Raw genomic sequence first — 20,813 nt, 5'->3', positions numbered from 1 at the left:
CAGGGAGGATCCATCTCACCTTCTGGCTCACCCTATGATGGGGATGAATTCTGGAGGAGAACTGACGGTTTCCTCCTGTGAACCCCCTTTATACCAAAACGCTGCCAATACGCCATTATACAGTAGCTGGAAGTTAGAAACACGTTCAGCGCTCGTCTGGAACACGTCAGATACCTTGATATGTTGGAGAGAAGTTCTGGATAAGTTACGCAGAAGTTATGACCGAGTTACTCAGAAGTTTAGGATCAGCTAGACGCCACGACTGATGAGGAACTGATACTAAACGGATGTCAACCATCAGATAACTGACCTGGAACTGATGGCAGACGCTTGCATACGGTACTCCATATATGTACTCCCCCGTATGTCAGCGTGTGCCAGTGTGTTTCATCGCGTTCATAACTAAAACAAAACGTACCCCTAACTTATCCAACTTATGCCAGTGTTTTTGCCAGATTTTTCGTACATCAGGCGGGGGCTTTAACCTGCAACTCCTTTATTTCATCTTCACACTGCACTAGTAGCGCATCGTTGATTGCTCATGTTTCCACTGCTGCAGTGGGAAATAGGGATGTGGAAAAAAATCTATTTGGCGATATATCGTGATATTCTGCTGCCCAATATAATATCCATCTTTCGGTTCCTAATATGTATTTTCAGAAAATAAAAACAAAAAAGTTCCGTAAAACAATAAGGGTAAATTGGACTACCTGTGCATCGCCACTATGGGAGATGGCGCTATGGAGCCTTTTTACTGTACAGCAACATCATCTCTGTAGTTGAAGCAGTCACAGTGGAAGACGTGAACTGACTCAAACTCCAAACAACATGGATTCTGATGAACATATGCAGCACTTGATTTATTTTGATTGCTGGGTAAAATATTGCTATATATAGTGATATCGCAATATTGTCATAAACTTGCAACCCAGTATGCCAGTACTCACCCCAGTAGGAAAACACAGTCAGAGTGGCGGCAGACAGAGTTGAGGTTTTAAAGCATGGGCTGGTAAATGGTTAGAGGACGGTACGTTTTACAGATGGAGCTGTTCATTTAATCATTGTTGTATTCAAGCCGGGGATGTAGCTTGAACCTGTTAGCCTGAAGCGTATCTTTGGGCTGCTTAGTGATGTTGACGCCTGAAGGATCAGCGGTATGTGGGTCAATCCTGACATCACTGGGTCCGGCGTCGCTTTTGATTTGTGTTTTTCTACAAGCTGTTCATCTGATACGTTTTAGCCAGAGATCCATGTTTGGGATATTTTATAGGTTAAAGATATTAAACCTGATAAGGTTTAATATCTGGTTTGCTAGCAAAGAGCTACACTGTTCTCTAAGAAGAGAAGAAGAAATGCGCGCACCAGTGAGTAGCGGAGAATTCGTCTAAATCTAAAAACATCCACATTAGTAGCTACATGTTACCCTGATTTTTATAAGGGGGGATTTCCTGCTTATATAAAACAGATTCGCAGGGAAGGATCAGATAATGCGATATTCCTGCAATCCTGCTGGGAATTTCAGGCCCTGCAGTCAGAGGGAACCGGACTTTGGCTCAGTTTTTCTGAAGGTATGTCGTCTCTTATCCTGGAGTCTCTCATTCTGTTGTCTCACAGTAGAAACACCTCAAAGCGCTGATGTTCCTGAGCAGCATGGAGGTTCTTCCTCCTCGTTCCCACTGGTCCTTCTCCTGGGTCCCTGTTTGTTGGTGCGGGTTCACCATCTGATCGGAATAAGGATTAGACTGTTTGATCTTCAGAGAAACAGGACTACACTGGAAAACAGGCCAAGCTCCAACATCTAGAAACAAAGGTGTTGATGGCAGCAGCACAGCTGATATTTCTCTCCAGGATGGAGTCACAGCCAAACAGGAACAGACCAGATGAAGCTACTATGAGAAAAAGCAGAGAGAGCAGAACGTTAGAGATTGAACTAACAGATTCTGCAGAGTGGGAGAATAGAGATAGAATGAAGCAGAATGATGAAAAAGGGGTCCCTATGTCCTCCAGCAGTCTAAGCCTATAGCAGCAGAACTATAGAGATAGCTCAGGATAACCTGAGCCACTCTAACTAGAAGCTTTATCAAAAAGGAAAGTTTTAAGCCTAGCCTTAAAAGTAGACAGGGTGTCTGCCTCACGGACTAAAACTGGTAGTTGGTTCCACAGGAGAGGAGCCTGATAACTAAAAGATCTGTGATGCTTTTCTGTTGGAACAAAGATGGCTTCCTTCATGCCTCTTTCAAACCATCTTTCCTCTCTGCTTTGGTCGTTACTAAAAAAGATTCAGTTGGTTTAAAGTTTGATTTTGAGTAAAGCGGAAACAATTTATCGGATTAATCACAATTAATACATTTTTGAAATAATCGTTGCCTAATTTAGTAATTAATTAATCATTTACTGGATGCTCAGAAACCTTAAAACATGCCTTTAGCTGAAAAAGCAACTTAGAGCAGGAATTATACCAAGATTGAAAAAGAGTTTATAAAAATTTTGCCTTTAAAGTGAAAAAAGTTCTGGTCTTTCAATCTGAACGTTTTAGTTTCACCTGGTTTAATTTTATAAACTGTCTTCTTTAAGGAATCTGAGTATGAAACATAGTCTTAAACGTAAAACTAATCAACAGATTAATCAATTTGCTAAATATTTGTTAATTGCAGCGCTAGTTTTAAGTATCTGTGAATTTAGAAAATCCAGTTTTAGCAAACAGGAGAAGGCCTCTGAGGTTCAGTCAAAGCTCACTTTTAAACCGCACCTTTTCTTAATTGTAATATTGTTACTGTTTATATTTCTAATAATGTGTGCAATATATTTCAGCATAATGAAAAACTTTTCTTTCTTTTTATTTCGTTTTTTTTCTGCCGGGTTTTCTCTAATTTTCCTTCTTCCTATCTTACGATTATCAATCGTGAGCCAGAAAGTTTCCGACCAGCAGGATTGAGGTGGAACCAGTCGGTAAAACCTTTTCCTCCTGTCCTCCGGTGCAGGACCTTCCACAGTCGCTGCTGTTTGTCAAGATCTTCACGGCGGGACATGAGGTTCCCAGCGACGCCACCATCCTGAGCTTCAAGCGTGTCGTGCACCGCTTCCTCCGGGACAACGAGGACAATGGTGAGGGGAGGAGCCAGCCGAGGAGGGACGAAACGCAGCAGTGAAAAGAAGAACGACCACTGATCTCTATTTATCCCCTGATTACTGATCGCCCGTTGGCAGTACGGGGTTGAGGTGAAGCCACCGGCCGCCATATTGGTACTCCCTAGTTAGACTGGTCACAATGTAAACAATCTATGCGCTACAGCATCAAACAACGATGATGTTCTCATTTTCAGGGGAACTTAAGACTTTTAAAATAAAGACAAATTAATAACTTTAAGACACACTGGCTGTTTCATAGCATCAGTCGATTACTGTGACGTATTTCATTTCCATTTTCCATCGCTCTTATCCCAAGCGGTGCCTATCTGCAGCTGTCAGTGGGTGAGAAGTGGGGTCCACCCTGGACAGATCTCCAGTCCATCGCAGGGCAACACAGAGACACACAGGACAAAGCCAGTTAACCTAACAGTCATGTTTCTGGACTGTGGGAGGAAGCTGGAGTACCCAGAGAGAACCCAGCATGCTCAGGGAGAGCATGCTAACTCCATGCAGAAAGACTCCAGACCTTCTTGCTGCAAGGCAGCAGTGCTACCCACTGATCAGCCCAAACTTTAACTTGTCAAATAAATTGGTTCATCACATTGCATAGAAAAAACAACGCTGGAATTTTACCCATATGTTAAATGTTTGAGTTGAGTTGTTGTTTTCCATAAATATAAAATGTAATATATTTTTTTCAACTGAGAAATACAACAAACTCTACAAAAACTACAACATCATCTACTTCATACAGAATTCCTACATTAACATTTCTCAGTGAATGACTTTCTATTTCCTCTACTTTCTATTTTCTAATGTTAGACCCAATTTCAGCGTCTAACTCAGTCAATGTCTTCCAGTCAGTCTGAGATAGCCAGACTAATGTTAGTCTACAGACTAAACTATAGGATCCATCGGCTATAGATGGACTTATTGCTTAGTTCATCCACTGACTGGGAAATTATCTGAGGAACGTCTTCCTGCAGACAGAAACTGCTGGTTTCTGCACAGGGAGGCATTTTACTGCGCGTCTCCATGGGAGCGGGGAGTACCAATATGGCGGCTGGCTTCTCTTTTGTCGGGCAATCAGCAATCCAGTGAATAAATAGCGATCAGTGAGAACGACTCGTTGGGTTTAGAAATATCCTGTGTAGATAAAATTGACCCTTTATTTAGTTTTGTTTTTGTCGGCTTTATGTCAAAGAAGGAAAACTTTTAAAAAATGTGTTTTTTTTCCAAAATAAAACTTCAGGCTGTAGAGAAACATCTGATAGGTTTAACCACACCCACTTCTCTTCCAGACAGGCTGATCGGAGTCCACTGCACACACGGACTGAACCGCACAGGCTACCTGATCTGCAGGTACCTGATCGACGTGGACGGCATGGAGCCAGCGGCGGCGGTGCAGCGTGAGTCTCCTGGCCTCGTGTCTCACAGGGACGATTTGTGCAGAGATGTGAATCACCTGTTCTAATCTGCAGTGTTCAACTCATCGCGGGGCCACGACATCGAGAGGCCGAACTACCTGGAGGACCTGCACCATGGTCCCAAGAGGAGGTGATAATGAAGCCTTCAACAATGTGTACAGGCTCCACCTGCTGGCTGGATGCAGTAATGCATCTCAGCCTGTTAGAAGCTTCATATATTTTCTCTTTGAGGCAAAAGTTACTAATTGGTTAGAAATGATTTGATGAGAAAGAAAGAAAACATCTGAGATCGAAGAGGTGGATTATTCCCACCCTGATTCCCAGACATTCAGCTGATGTACAGAATTATTTAGATTTGTTTTTATGGGATCCTCTACAGAAACTTCCTGAACACTTTGAGTAATTTTTGTTTCCAACAGTAACGAGGGCATGGACGAGCCTGATCTGGAGCCGCAGAGAGGCAGAGCCGTCCGTCGGCCCACTTCCACAGCAGACGGCGGAGCAGAGACGTGTGGGGGCCTCAGGGACCCCCGGTACCACAGGTATTTACATCTGATCACGACTGCAGGAGGGAAGCTGCGTGGTGGGATTATAAGAAACAGAACTCTCTGACGTCTCACTGCAAAAATCCACAACAAATTCTATTCAGTTTATTTCTATAGCCCCAATTCACATCATTTCATCTCAGGTCATTTTCCAGTTCACCAGATCATCCAGTCAGATTGACTCAAAGTTTTCTATCTAAGGAAAACCAGCTGATTGCATCGACTCATTGACTCTTCAGCAATCCCTCACACTAAGCATGCTTGTAGCGACAGTGGAGAGGAAAAACTCCCTTTGAACAGGAAGAAACCCCCAGCAGAACCAGGCTCAGTGTGAGCGGCCATCTGCTGAGGCCCACTGGGGTTCAAGGAGACAGAAGCAGACATAGAAAAAGAAGCATAGATACAAAAGGCAACTGTCAACCAGCTCCACAGGCGGCCCCGTCCAGGAAACACACAGCCAGGCAGACGAGTTCTGAGCCAGCTCCCATGTCAGAGGATGAAGAGAGCACATCCAGTTAGTCACAGTCAGAGAAACAGGACTACACTGGAAAACAGGCCAAGCTCCAACATCTAGAAACAAAGGTGTTGATGGCAGCAGCACAGCTGATATTTCTCTCCAGGATGGAGTCACAGCCAAACAGGAACAGACCAGATGAAGCTACTATGAGAAAAAGCAGAGAGAGCAGAACGTTAGAGATTGAACTAACAGATTCTGCAGAGTGGGAGAATAGAGATAGAATGAAAAAGGACAGTCTGAGATGCAACCTGGCGACGTTGGATGGATTGAAACATAATCTCCCAGAGGTGTTCGATTGATTTAGGTCAGGCGAGCGTGGGGGCCAATCTTCCATCAATTTTCTTACATACTTAATTCCAAGTCGGGTGGCGAGGGGTGCTGGTGCCTTTCTGCAGCTGTCTACGGACGAGAAGCAGGATCCACCCTGGACAGGTCGCCAGTCAATTGCAGGGGGGCCAAATCAATGGTATCAATTCCTTCAACCTCCAGGAACTGCCTGCATACTCTCACCACATGAGGCCGGACATTGTCGTGCACCAGGAGGAACCCAGGACCCACTGCACCAGCATAGGGTCTGACAATTACCCCATTTACACTACCGTTGAAAAACCGTGCCGAGACCGGTCCGAGCTCAGTAACTGAGATAACTTATCGTGTGTAAATGGAAAGCAAACTGAACTGAACCGAGATAGACTCAACCAGACCGAGCTAACTGCAGACCAGTTCCAGAGGTGGGCTCGGCTCGGTTTTTCCCTGGCTCGGTTCTCTGATAACAAGAGCGCATGAGCAGAACGCGTCATCTCCGTCTGGCTGCACATCCCGATTCACACTCCATTCCAGTAGTTGTTGGTAATGCCCCTCTGGAAGTTGCTTGCCAACCAACACGAAACAGAAGAAGAAGAACAACTATTTAACAACAACCGAAATCTTCTCCACACAACATTTTAACCCTAACCCTCCGCAAACACTGAAGTACAGCAATAATACTCAAGCATTGATTTCCTCCTTCAATACTGGCAGTAATACCACAGATCGTCACTAGGAGGCAAGGAGTCGAGGAACCGAGAACGGTTGTCAGAACCGAGCTCGGGATGGTTAACTGATCCGAGCTCGGACCGGTCTCGGCATGGATCGGTTTTTCAAGGGTCGTGTAAATGGGGTAAATGGATGCAAGGATTTAATCCCAATACCTAATGGCAGTCAGGGTGGTGTTGTCTAGTCTGTATAGGTCTGTGCGTCCCTCCATGGATATGCCTCCCCAGACCATCACTGACCCTCCACCAAACCAGTCATGCTGAATGATGTTACAGTCAGCATGACGTTCTCCACGGCTTCTCCAGACCCTTTCACGTCTGTCACATGCGCTCAGGGTGAACCTGCTCTCATCTCTGAAAAGCACAGGGCGCCAGTGGTGGACTTGCCACTTCCGGTGTTCTGTGGCAAATGCCAATGGAGCTCCACGGTGCCGGGCAGTGAGCACAGGGCCCACTAGAGGACGTGGGGCCCTCAGGCCACCCTCATGGAGTCTGTTTTTTGATCGTTTGGTCAGAGACAGTCACACCAGTGGCCTGCTGGAGGTCATTTTGTAGGGCTCTGGCAGTGCTCCTCCTGCTCCTCCTTGCACAAAGGAGCAGATAGCGGTCCTGCTGATGGGTTGTAGACCTTCTACGGCCCTGTCCAGCTCTCCTGGAGTAACTGCCTGTCTCCTGGAATCTCCTCCATGCTCTTGAGATTGTGCTGGGAGACACAGCAAACCTTCTGGCAATGGTACGTATTGATGTGCCATCCTGGAGGAGTTGGACTGCCTGTGCAACCTCTGTAGGGTCCAGGTAGCGCCTCATGCGAACAGTAGTGACAGTGACCCTAGCCAAATGCAAAACTGGTGAAAAAGAGTCAGGAAAGATGAGGAGGGGGAAAAATGTCAGTGTCCTCCACCTGTAAAACCTTTCCTGTTTGATGGTCGTCTCATTGTTGCCCCTCTAGTTCACCTGTTGTTAATTTAATTAACGCCAAAGCAGCTGAAACTAATTAACAACCCCCTCTGCTACTGACCTGACCAAATCAATATCCCACAAGTTTAATTTACTTCATGCTATACTCTGATTACAAAGTGTTCCTTTATTTTTTGAGTAGTGTATATGGAAGGATTTTCAGGCCGCAGCCAAGGTGTTGAGGGGATCTGTCTTGGTGGCCTTAGGATTGCATCTCTGTTATTTGCAGATGATGTGGTTCTGTTGGCTTCATCAGGGCGTGATCTACAGCTCTCACTGGGGCGATTCACAGCCGAGTGTGAAGCGGCCGGGATGAGGATCAGTGCCTCCAAATCGGAGACCATGGTCTTGAGCCGGAAAGGGGTAGAGTGCCTTCTCCAGGTTGGGGAGAATGTACTGCCCCTAGTGGAGGAGTTTAAGTATCTTGGGGTCTTGTTCATAAATGAGGGGAAGATGGAGCGGGAGATCGATAGGCGGATTGGTGCGGCGTCTGCTGTGAAGCGTGCGCTGTACCGGTCTGTTGTGGTGAAGAGAGAGCTGAGCCAACAAGCAAAGCTCTCCGTTTGCCGCTGGAGCTCCCAGATCTGCTGGCGTCCTGCTTCCTGCCAGTAACGATACGCTACATGATTAGCTGAACGTTGCCACATGATGTAAAACATTGTGATTGCCCAGACAACGCAGCGTCCGTGTGCCGAGTCTGGAGCATCTGTAGCATTAGCGTCTCAAATGACCAATGAAGTTTTACTTGATTGATAACAAAACTGTAAAAAAATAATGATGTAAAGGGGAAGAGCTGGGGAGCGCTGTGGCTAGCTGTAGCTAACATGTTAGCCTCTTTTAGCTGAGTCAGTTAGCCATATTAAGCTACAATACTTTTAAACTTGTGTCAACAACAACAGGTTGTTTTATACAAGTAGAATAAATGTTTTATTTGCCTAAAATCTTTATGAAAGTCATTTTTAAGATGTTTTATTGTTCCACATCTACCCTCAGAACTAAAAAAAATAAAATAAAAATAAGACATTTTTTATCACCTTGTTAAATAGCAGAGCTCAGTCTGTCTTAGAAGGCAGGACTTTCCTTCCAGACTGACAATGATTGTTTTCTACTTTTGGAACCTTTAGATCACAGATGAAATGTAAAATAATAACAAATATAGGTAATAATATTTTGAGACTCCAGAAGAGATTTGATCCTTAAGAAACTGGTGCAATACAGTTTGTCCGAGCGGAGTTGCCATATACTGTATTGACGTCATAAGAAGGGGCGGAGCCCCTTGGAAATATGTTGTGACCGTTTCACAAGTTTAATTATTTTAGTTTTTGTTTTTTACTGGGTGTTTGTCACTGTTTTAGCGGTGCCAGTCAGGTATCCCTCCTGACAAGTAGGATAAATATTAATATATTTTTAAACCAGTCACACAAGGACCATACACTTAAGTGTGTAGACCCTTACAAATAAAGAACGAAAACTCTTCACAAATAGACCAACAAAAATCAGGCTTAAATATATAGCCATCAAAAAATAATCACAAAATTCTTCCCCAGAAAATAAATGTCCATTTTTTCCCAACGGATTAGGGCTCCAATATAAATTGCCCCACAGCAAGAGTGAATAAACAAGAGAAAAAAAAACATAAGAGCCTATATACAACAAAAGTCCTACAATTGCATATAAAACAGCACAAACAAACATACGGTACATAGAATGGACTTACAGGTCAGATGAGAAACAAATCTTGTTCAGAGGCAGGAACTGGATCAGGTTTTCTGTTGTTGGTTTCACTAGATGAATATATTTAAAATTTATTTTATTTTTTGTAAAGGGGCAAAATGATTAATTAGATTTTATATTTTCAGTAAGTATAGCACTTATGGAGGATCTTTAACTGTGACGTCACCGGCTTCCGGGTAATTGTGATGACACGTCGGCACGGCAGGAGCACAGAATGAAGTTTGTTTGTTTGGTTTTCTCCTTTTCGTTAATGATCGGAGGGATCCAGAACAGAGGCAAAATACTGAAAGCACGAGGGATTAAACGTCCTCGGACAGACTTTGTTACTGGTCGACAGAACGGAATATGCAGACGTAGTAGCAGCAGCTGTTTCTGTTACGCTGTCTGCTGAGACACTGACATTTTCAAACTGGAGCTAGGAGCCAGATTGAACAGTGGACCAATCAGGTAAGTGCATGTGTTCAGCGGGCATAAAGAAGGCGTGTCTTGAGCTGTGAAGAAGCAGGAGGATTTATGAATAACGGTGCAGCCAGCTCTGTGCAACAAGCCGGTTGTCACAATGTTACCTACTGCGGTCAATCTACATTCCTCCCTGCTCTAATCTGTGGTCATGAACTTTGGGTCATGAGCGGAAGAACGAGATCCCGGATACAAGCGGCTGAAATGAGTTTTCTCTGTAGTGTGTCTGGGCTCTCCCTTAGATATTGGGGGAGGAGCTCAGGGTAGAATGGCTGCTCCTCCTTCAGAGGAGCCAGTTGAGGTGGCTCAGGCATTTGGTTAGAATGTGTCCTGGACGCCTCCCTGGTGAGGTGTTCCAGGTGCTGGAGGGACTATGTTTCTCGGTTGGCCTGGGAACGCCTTGGGGTTCCCCCTGGAGGAGCTGGACCAAGTGGCTGGGGAGAGGGACGTCTGGGCCTCCCTACTGACGCTTTGATGCCAAGATGGCGCTTGGTGTGAACGCATCATAAGCCCCGCCCTCACATTTCAGGAGCTGTTGGCGTCCAGCGGAAGGTTTGCTGATGTGATTCGTGTTGAACGGAAGCTGTTAGTTTCTGTCGAGGATGTTTTTGGGTTAGTTGTTGATCGTATCACTGAAATGGGACGATTTTCGGCTTCAAACGTTTTCTGATTTATTTGCATAAATATCTCAAAAATGTACTCAAAGATATTCTTTTTTTTTATTCCTGCAGGACTTATCCCCCCAGAGGATCAAACTATCGCACTCACCCTTACCCCCCTCACCTTACCCACATACCCCGCCCTCCCTTACTCGCCCACCCCCCTCCCCCTCTATCAGCTCCCTACCATCCGTACAGATGGACTTCCCCTCATCCAGGCGCTCAGTGGAGGATGACTCCTCCCCCTTTACTTCCACGCTACTCCCCCCTTTGGACGCCGAAGCCTGAAGGGGAAGGACGAGCTGAGGACTGGAGCCGGCCCAGAACCAGACACCGAGCCAACGGCTATGACGGATATTAGGCGCCAAACGGGTCGATGTGCAGCCCGTTCTTTTAGGCTGTTCTAACCAAACTTTTAGGGTTTTAAATCTGGTTCTATTTCTGATTTATTTTTTTGTTTTTTTTTATAAGATTTTCTCACAGTTTCTTCTTGATTTTACAAATTTTAAATGAGTTCTTTTAACTGATCTTCCTCCCAGTTACAACTTCTTATCTCACCACGGAGTTTCTAATATGATAAAGAGAGAGAGGGAAGACATGCAGAAGCAGGACGGTGGCACCAAGGTCTAAGTTTGATTGACGGAAGAAATACATGACGTCACTTTATTTCAAAACACCTGTGAGCAAAATAGACACTCAAATATATGTTAAACTACTTCTGCGCATGATTTATCTTCCACCGTACAACAAAATCGGAGTATAAAAATCGCTCTCCACGCGCGATTGTGCTCAGGATCTCACTGTGCGCACGGTTTTTCTATCCAGTGGCCACGCTCGAGGACGGCTGCGCTCTCGGAAGCGTCTCTGCCCTCTGACTCATTTTCTCCTCACTTAAAGGAAAATGTGTTTTGACAGGTTGGGCAGAGACAAACCTCTTCTGTAAGCCTCTTCCTGATTGGGCCTTGCAGACCTGATCACACAGGAAGTAGCGTCAGGAAGCCTTTGACTGACGCTTACCACCCACGTATCGCAGACGTTAGAGAAGCTCCGCCTCTGTCCCTCCTCTAGTCGTAGTCTTCACTTACGGATGACCAGCTGTCAGTCTAAGGCTTCCTGATGCTACTTCCTGTCTGATCATGGCTTACAGTTAAAACACATTTTCCTTCGTGCGAGGAGAAAATCAGTCCGAGGGTAGAGACGCTTTTGAGAGCTCAGCCGTCCTCGAGTGTGACCACTGGATAGAAAATGGTGTGTGCGGTTGGATCCCAGCACGATCCCGAGCGCGCGTTGGAGCAGCTGGCGTGCGTGGAGAGCGGTTTTTACCTCTCTGAGCGGCAGTTTCTCTCGCATGTGTGATTTTGTTGTACGGTGGAAGAGAAACCATGCGCAGAAGTAGTTTAACCTTTATTTTGCTTGTGGGCGTTTTGAAATAAATGTGACATCATAGAAATGGCTTGAATTTCCTCCTCTCCTTCTTTCTCCTGCTCTGCAGCCTCACTGGCTTTTTAACTTAAACAATATATTTTATTGTGTTTGTTTAAATCGCATACGGCTTCTAAAACTGGCTGGTCTTTGCGGTCGAAGAATGTAAAGTTGAACTTTAGCCTGCAGTGTTTCTTTATGTTAAAAAGACCCAGATGAAAGTAGATGTTCTTCTAAAGACGTCATTTCTCATCATTCAAGGTTTCCATCATGATTGGATAGTTTTTAAGTTAAATTAAAATGAGGGTAAGGTCACAGTGTTGTTTAAGGGCATAAATATTTTAAAATGTGATGTTGATTCTTGCCTTCTTGATATATTTTGTATTTTCTTTGAAACTTTTGGATATAATTCAGAGTTTGGAAATGTTCTGACTGTTCAGGATGTTTCTCCTCTGCCTTGGCTGATTCAGAGGATTCTCTGCGTCATTAAAGTTTGTTTTTGGTCTAAAACTCTCTGCTTGTCTTTTGTTGATTTAACAGTCTCATGAGTTATTTAGGTTTTGCAGCAGCTTGTGTTACTTTTCAACCTCAGAGGCGTCAAGTAACAAAGTAGAAAAACTTCCTTCCTCATGTTGGCTATCTATTCTTTACTGGAGGAATTATTTTTAGTAAACCTTTTAGTTCTACTTCTTAAATTTTATGAATAAACTCATTAGTTTTGTTTAATTTAAGTTCATTTTCATTATAGCCTGTTGGTATAAAAAACAAAACAAAAAAACCCATCAAAATAATTAGTTTCATTCAGATAATTTCTTTGTGGTTGGACTTGGTGCTGCCCATGGGCGCAGGTTTGCATAGGGACCAATTTTGTACTGACCCACTTGTCCCTATCAACAATTAGATGTGAATAATATGTTTAAAATTTAAAATACAGCGTTGTTGCAGCAGTAGAGGAGTTCTGGATGGAGAATACTGACAGATGAAAACATTTTTTATCCAAAAAGCAAAATGTTTATATATTTTTTTACAATTTTGGTATAATTCCTGCTCCAAGTGGCTCGCCCTGTGTGTTAAAGACATGTTTTAGAGTCTCTATACTCCAGTTTACAATTAATCGATAACTAAATTTGTGGACAATATTTCAATAATAGATTAATCTGATGAATTGTTTCAGCCCTAGATAAAATACATGATATGGGTGAAACAGAGTAACTCCAGCCTAAATGTACGACTTGTAGAGTTAATGTTCTAAAAGCTCAGTGTCAGTTCCTCTTTTAGTTCCAGTGTTCATGTAAATACACTTCATTTATTTGGCGTTCCTTTAATCTATTATTTTGCTTTGTTTAATGATACAAACAGAACATTTAAAAGATAAGAGTGGGTTTTACCTCTGAACGATTCAATATCTTCAAAAGAAACAGGAAAATTCCAGTTGCTGGTAACTTCAAATGCAAACCTTTTCAAAGTGGAAAACGGTCCTAATTCCACATTCATTGATAAACAGCATCTAGTTTGTGTAGTGCTTATAAAATTTGTATAAATGTAGCAAGAAATGCTGCTTTTCTCTTTAAATGAAATACTCCCTGATTTTCACATCAAGCATAAAAAACCGAGCATGCATATTTTTTCCTAGGACATCAGACCAATAGTGTCCCTACCAAAGTCCTTGGTGCTGCCCCAACTTGTTGTTCATTACACATACAAAATAAATAGGTTTTTTTTAAGATGATGGTTAAATCTGACAACCAGATCATCCAGTCAGATTTATTCAAAGTTTTCTATCTAAGGAAAACCAGCTGATTGCATCGACTCATTGATTCTTCAGCAATCCCTCACACTAAGCATGCTTGTAGCGACAGTATATATTGTCTGTTGTTTTGTTTGTTTGTTTTTTTACCTTTAATATCATCTTGCTCTTTATACTCTATATGAGCATCTGGAAACAGAATTTCCCTCAAAGAGTAATCCCAAGGGATTAATAAAGCTGAGTCTAAGTCTAATCATGTTTAGATAGCAGAGTCAATGAATCTGGTTTCATTTTAATTTTAAGCATCTGAAGTAGTGATGGTTAATGAGGCATCTTGAAGCCAAACTATTGATGCTGCGTTGATTCTGTCTCAGAATACTGACACCTGCTGGACATTTAAAGACACTACAGGCAGCTGATTGGACAGACTAAACTGAATTGATTTGATGACCTAGAACAATATTTGAGTTATTGTAGGTTATATTGAATTATTTATTGTCTATATTTAAATAATTATCTCTACATTATTTATTGGCTGCATCTAAACATATAAAACATTTATCATAACGTGAAAACTCAGGAAAATGTGAATGACAATGCTGCTGGACTAGGATTTTAAATCCTATTATTTAAAACAAAAAGTACAGTAAAAAAACAGTACATAAACTAAGAGTAAATTTGAAATGAACTTTAATTCAGTGTGTTGAGTGATAACTGAGATGAAAAGGTTGACAACGAGAAAATTTAATTAAAAAAGACTGGGATCTGATTTAAAAAGCTCTGAAAAGGTTAAACAAACATATTTTTGTTGTTTTTGTTTCTTTTTTAAACATCAGAGTAATCTAGAAAAAAAACATGTCATGATGGTAGGGCTTATCAAGAAAAGGCTGAACTCTTTAAGTTGATGTCTCAAAGAAATGAAATAATTTAAAAAGAAAGGAAGGAAGATGGATGGAAAGGAAGAGGAAGGAAGGATGATTGGTGGATAATTTTATGGTTTTATTATTTTCTGTTATTTAAATAGTGAAAAGCATAAATTCTACCTCATTCTAGACTACATTTAAATTAAACATTAAGATGAACAGACTGGTTACAGATCTTTGGCTTTGTTCGAAAACCTAGGACGGGTCCTCAAGGACGCGGTCTACTTAGACTGGATCCTTCGAAGTCCTTGAAAATAAGGAGACCGGAAGAGATTAGGCTGTGAATTCGACCAGGTCTACCCTTCGGAGGGTTTTACCGCCGTATGCTCTGTTGCTTAGCAACCGTAAACGTTGACACACCACCGGGAGCAGGAAAAAATCAAATCAAATGTAATGATACAAACCTTAGTCAGTTAAAATACCTGCTGCTGTCATTCTGCACATCTCTGATGTTGCTGCTATTTTCAAATATCCATGACTGTAAAAATGTCCATAGCTGCATATTGGTTATTTATTCTCCAGCTTTATATTGTTAAAACACTTTACAGTATTTTATTGTTTATATTTTAACTCTTCCCTATAATGTTATTCTTATACATTTCTCTAAGGTCCTCATCTGTATGACCATTTTCAATAATCTTTCTGCTGCTGTAAATCTGCCCATTGTGGGACAATAAAGGGATTTTCTATTCTATAAAAGGGGTAGAAATATATAAGTAAATCTAAACAATTTTATTTATAAAAAATATATCTGCAAAATCTCTAATATTCAACAACAAAAAATACGTAGTTAAGCATATTGTGCAAAACAGCAATAAAAAAATAAAATCCTATCAGATTTATAGTCCCCACCCTGCAGATCTATTAGTATCTGTCCTTAAATTCCAGCCAAACCCATTTACACAGTAACAGATAAAAACCTTTAGATAAACCAAACATTACCGCCACATATCTGACTCAATAACCATTAAAACAACTATTTTTCATTAATCTCAGACGGAACTATTAAATGACTTGTATTATATTCAACTGAACTTCCAATTTTCACCACTGTTCGGCGCCAAGTAACCTTTCCTCTGATCACAGCTTGCTTGGTCTCGCAATGAATCCTGGGATATCCAAGAATACCGAGGATACATCAGACCCGTCCTTCAAATCAGGCAAAAAGAAGGACGCATTTTAAGGCCGCATAACGAGGACTCTTGGAATCCGACCAGACCTCGGCCTGCTGCAGTCTGCGCATGCGCTGAACGTCGCTGAGGCTGCTGCAGGTGGAATCATGGTGATGAAGGCGCTCAGAGGGATGGTCAACGGAGCCATGAGCGAGATCTCATCGGCCATCAGCGGGAACCGACCGACCGCAGCCGCATCCCGGGAGCACGCGCTGGCTGTGAGCCGGGATTACATCTCCCAGCCCCGCCTGAGTGAGTGTGAGAGGCAGCAGGTCCGTCAGCGGTCCATCAATAGTCCATCAGCAGTACATCAGATGTCTGTCAGTGGTCCTTCAGTGGTCCATCAATAGTCCATGAGCAGTCCATCAGTGGTCCATCAATGGTCCGTCAGAGGTCCATCAATAGTCCATCAGCAGTCCATCAATGGTCCGTCAGAGGTCCATCAATAGTCCATCAGCAGTCCATCAATGGTCCCTCAGCGGTCCATCAGTGGTTCGTCAGTGGTCCATCAGCAGTCCATCAATGGTCCGTCAGAGGTCCATCAATAGTCCATCAATGGTCCCTCAGCGGTCCATCAGTGGTACGTCAGTGGTCCATCAGTGGTCCATCAATGGTCCCTCAGCGGTCCATCAATAGTCCATCAATGGTCCCTCAGCGGTCCATCAATAGTCCATCAGCAGTCCATCAATAGTCCATCAGCAGTCCATCAATAGTCCATCAGCAGTCCATCAATAGTCCATCAATGGTCCCTCAGCGGTCCATCAGTGGTACGTCAGTGGTCCATCAGTGGTCCATCAATGGTCCCTCAGCAGTCCATCAATGGTCCGTCAGAGGTCCATCAATAGTCCATCAATGGTCCCTCAGCGGTCCATCAGTGGTACGTCAGTGGTCCATCAGTGGTCCATCAATGGTCCCTCAGCAGTCCATCAATGGTCCCTCAGCGGTCCATCAGTGGTCCATCAGCAGTCCATCAATGGTCCGTCAGAGGTCCATCAATAGTCCATCAATGGTCCCTCAGCGGTCCATCAATAGTCCATCAATGGTCCCTCAGCGGTCCATCAATAGTCCATCAGCAGTCCATCAATAGTCCATCAGCAGTCCATCAATAGTCCATCAATGGTCCCTCAGCGGTCCATCAGTGGTACGTCAGTGGTCCCTCAGCAGTCCTTCAATGGTCCGTCAGAGGTCCATCAATAGTCCATCAATGGTCCCTCAGCGGTCCATCAGTGGTACGTCAGTGGTCCATCAGTGGTCCATCAATGGTCCCTCAGCAGTCCATCAATGGTCCGTCAGAGGTCCATCAATAGTCCATCAATGGTCCCTCAGCGGTCCATCAGTGGTACGTCAGTGGTCCATCAGTGGTCCGTCAGTGGTCCATCAGCAGTCCATCAATGGTCCCTCAGCGGTCCATCAGTGGTACGTCAGAGGTCCATCAATAGTCCATCAATGGTCCCTCAGCTGTCCATCAGTGGTCCATCAGTGGTCCGTCAGTGGTCCATCAGCAGTCCATCAATGGTCCCTCAGCGGTCCATCAGTGGTACGTCAGAGGTCCATCAATAGTCCATCAATGGTCCCTCAGCGGTCCATCAGTGGTACGTCAGCAGTCCATCAATGGTCCGTCATAATATTTCAGTGGGGTTAGCCGTGTGTGTGTAGTATGCATGTTATGCCATAGGAAAAGACGTCCAGGCCATGAAGGCGGTGGTGGGAGAAGAAGCTCTAACGGCTGACGACCTGCTTTATCTGGAGTTCCTCACTAAGTTTGAGAAGAACTTCATCTCCCAGGGTGAGGCGCTCATCATATAAAACATTAATTCTGTTAAAAATAGTCTTTAACGTTAGCCCGTCTGCTGCAGCCGAGGCTAATGTTAGCTGTCTGCTGTAGTGTTAATTTTAGCAGCATTTTTATTTTTAGTTTCAATTTTAGTCCAGTTTCAGCATCGCTTGTTAGTTTTGATCACATTTAGTCGACATCATCACATTTTTATTTAGTCTAGTTTTAGTCGACTATAAGTCAGAGCATTTTAGTCTTTATTTTAGGCCAAGAAAACATAATTTTATTCGTTTAGTTTTAGTCAACAAAAACTGTCAACATTTTAGTCTAGTTTTAGTCAGGACATCATTTTAACCTTTTACTTTTTTGTCAGCAGATAATATTTAACATTTCCTAAAATTATTTCACATTTCAACATTTTTTCTCATCTTTTTGATAAAAAACACAATTTTAAGGAACACATGCAGACATGGAAGATGTTCTGACAATATTTGCATATGTATTTTGAACATTGTTAAAGTTCAAAGACACAAACACAAATGCCTGCAAAGCCCGGGGCAAAGCATGTTTTGCTTCTAACTTGTCGCCGCTTCACCATGACAGGTGTTGTGTAGGCTACTCTGTGTCCGCCCGCTCCAGGTTTGAAAGTGGGTGTGAGGCGGAGGAGGAGACAGGATTTGACAAAACCATATTATATAATAATATGTAATTTTTGTCTCGTCTTTTTTCGTGAACTAAAATGTCCATAGATTTTAGTCCAGTCTTTATTTACCGAACTGCATTTTCGTCTCGTCTTTATTAGTCAACGAAAATTATTTCTGATTTACTCCCAGTAATTGTTTATTAGTGGGGATTTTCGTCTCGTCTCGTCTAGTTTTCGTTCGGTGAAAAATGTGCGTTGACGAAAATATTTTCGACTCACTAATTAACACTAGTCTGCTGCAGCCGGGGTTTGTTTAACTTTTTTTAGAATAACTAAGACCTGGATGACTGAGAATGTTCACCAGCATTCTGCTGTGTGTGCTTGTGTGTCCAGGGGCCTATGAGAACAGGAGCGTGTTTGAAACTCTGGACATTGGATGGCAGCTCATGAGGATCTTCCCCAAAGAGATGCTGCAGAGAATCCCTCAGAGCACCTTGGCTGAGTTCTACCCCCGAGAATCCAAGCATTAGTCGCTGCTTCCTGCCCCCCCACCCTCCTCTGGGTTAGGCCCTACTGTGTAGCTCTGCGATGCCGTAACTATCCCGATGCTCGCTGCTTTCATCTGATGGTGAATCCTCCTGGCTGACAGGTGGAGTCCAGAAGGAGAATAATCTGTTGATCCAGATAATAATGTCAACATCTTGCCTTTAATCAGCAAAAAGTGGCGCCGAGATGAATTCAGTCTACAAAAACAAAAAAAGGTGGAAGAGGATCCCATTATTCACTGAATGTCTGCATCCTATTTGCATGAACTAAACCGCCATGTTTTCTACGTGTTATTTGGCAAAAAGTCTGATCGTATCTTGTGACTTAATTGTGAATTACAGATCACTAGAAACTAAAAGGGTAAAAAAAACTTTTTTCTAAATTTTTCTCTAAACTCTCAGTATATCCCTTTTTCAGGAGGGACCTTAATGTTGATCAGTAGTGATGGTTAACGAGGCATCTTGAAGCCAAACTGTACTGATGCTGCATTGATACTGTCTCCCAGAATACCGACACCTGCTGGACATTTAAATTCACTACAGGCAGCTGATTGGACAGACTGAACTGAATTGATTTGATGACCTAGTACAGGGGCCGGCAACACAAACTGTTCAAAGAGCAATATTGGACCAAAAAAACTAAAATCTGTCTGGAGACACAAAAATGTAAAAGTCTTCTATAAGCCTCGTATGGTAACACAGGCTCTACGTGTATGAGCCCACTATTAAAAAGGACTATGTGGGCTAAAGGCTGATTTAAACCAGGTGGTCTGCGTGTGTGTCGCAGTTACCGCAGATATGCCCCGCCCCCTCCGCAGACACTCTGCTGCACCTCTCCAAAATTGTAGGTGACAGCAGATAGGAGGCCTCTGATTGGTCAAATCTACATCTGCTCTACTCTATGCGTATTTCCTGTTTGGTTCCTCATCCGGCTTGTTTTGTTTGTCTGACCGCCATTGTGGAAAACGACTGAAGATGGACCAGCTAGTAGAGCGAGGTACGTGAGAACGCTTGGAGCCTTTTTCCACCTGGATCTCCGCTCTTTTTGGCCCTCATGTCCCTCCATTGTCGCACAAACTTGCCCCCACTTCCTCACCGCCTCAGCCGTATCTAGACCCACAGCTAGTTGCTGATTGGCCCTCTGGCGTTGTGGCGTGGAAAAACATAGCGCAGACCACGCTTCAATATTGAACAGAAATCAAAAATATCAGCAACACACTGCTGGGGGAGGATAAGCAGGCCTATAAATATATATGCGTTCATGATTAAATGTTAATCCTGGAGCAAATGTCACATGAGGTGAGGGAGGAGCAGTGAACGCTCTCACCGGTAGAATACACCACGTGCCGCTCCACCGTGTGGTTTAGGGTTTGCTGCATTGATGAAATGATAGAAACAGGATAAAGGAATCTTTCTATGGTGGACGTGTTTCTGATTGGAGGAGCTGATAGAGTCATGAGGAACCAAGCAGGAAGTGACATCCATCAGAGCAGAGCTCTCTAACCCTGAAATCCCACATCCTCCATCACCAGCGTTCCTTGGTTTTAGTTTAATTTTGAGGATTTGGGGGAAATAAATGTTAGAAAGAGATCAGAGCATCAGAGCGCTAACTGTTGGATCTATGAACGGTTTTGCAACTAAACCAGGAGTAGTGGTTTGGTTTGGAGATGCAGTCCACTTTTTACATCTATCTTTGTTCTCCTCTAATTTCTCCAGAAGTTCTGCAATTGCACTTTTTCTCTCTCTTGGTGGTGGGCTGCAGATTTAGCATTCCTTCCCTGGAAATGCCTTTCCAAACGATTCGCTCCTTTCTTCTTTGAATCCTCTGTTCTCATCAGCTATCTTCCTTTTTTCCCCTTTTGGAATCCATGGCCTGAGACACACCCACTGCTTTGTTTAGGACAGCCACCTGCCTGGCACTAGCCTCGTGAGACCATCCTGATCTCACGAGCTTTCAAGGTTTCACTCGCTAATCAGTCTGGAGACACTGTTAAAGAACATATTGAGCCGTTCACCAAACGAACGTCCAATCAGCGTTGGCTTTGAGGCGGGTTGAGGTGTGACGCAACGAGAAGCGCGACAGTTCAGTCTAAAGAACATGGCGGCTTCAGCCGATGAAACTAGCG

The 20,813-nt window shown here is 43.4% G+C and overlaps 2 protein-coding genes across 2 annotated transcripts in view; both read left to right on the top strand.

Annotated features, from left to right (window-relative positions):
* LOC119799281 (RNA/RNP complex-1-interacting phosphatase-like) overlaps nt 1-11,170 on the top strand; it is a 23,391-nt gene extending 12,221 nt beyond the window's left edge. Inside the window, exons 4-8 of the mRNA XM_038309104.1 lie at nt 2,982-3,105; nt 4,431-4,538; nt 4,611-4,686; nt 4,976-5,098; nt 10,534-11,170. Of these exons, the coding sequence (XP_038165032.1) occupies nt 2,982-3,105; nt 4,431-4,538; nt 4,611-4,686; nt 4,976-5,098; nt 10,534-10,822 (720 nt within the window). The 3' untranslated portion in view covers nt 10,823-11,170. The remainder of the gene's footprint in view (nt 1-2,981; nt 3,106-4,430; nt 4,539-4,610; nt 4,687-4,975; nt 5,099-10,533) is intronic.
* A 4,662-nt stretch (nt 11,171-15,832) lies between these two features.
* Nucleotides 15,833-18,672, top strand: LOC119799291 (V-type proton ATPase subunit B, brain isoform-like). Its single transcript, XM_038309115.1, has 3 exons — nt 15,833-15,997; nt 17,382-17,511; nt 18,536-18,672. Exons 1-3 carry the CDS (start codon nt 15,833-15,835, stop codon nt 18,670-18,672), a joined length of 432 nt encoding a protein of 143 aa, XP_038165043.1.
* Nucleotides 18,673-20,813: the final 2,141 nt, after the last annotated feature.

The sequence above is a fragment of the Cyprinodon tularosa genome, unplaced genomic scaffold (assembly GCF_016077235.1).
Source record: "Cyprinodon tularosa strain WSP-4 unplaced genomic scaffold, ASM1607723v1 ctg1179, whole genome shotgun sequence".
Classification (NCBI taxonomy): domain Eukaryota; kingdom Metazoa; phylum Chordata; class Actinopteri; order Cyprinodontiformes; family Cyprinodontidae; genus Cyprinodon; species Cyprinodon tularosa.
Note: the sequence above shows the minus strand (reverse complement) of the source record. Positions and strands in the feature narration are given on the sequence as shown.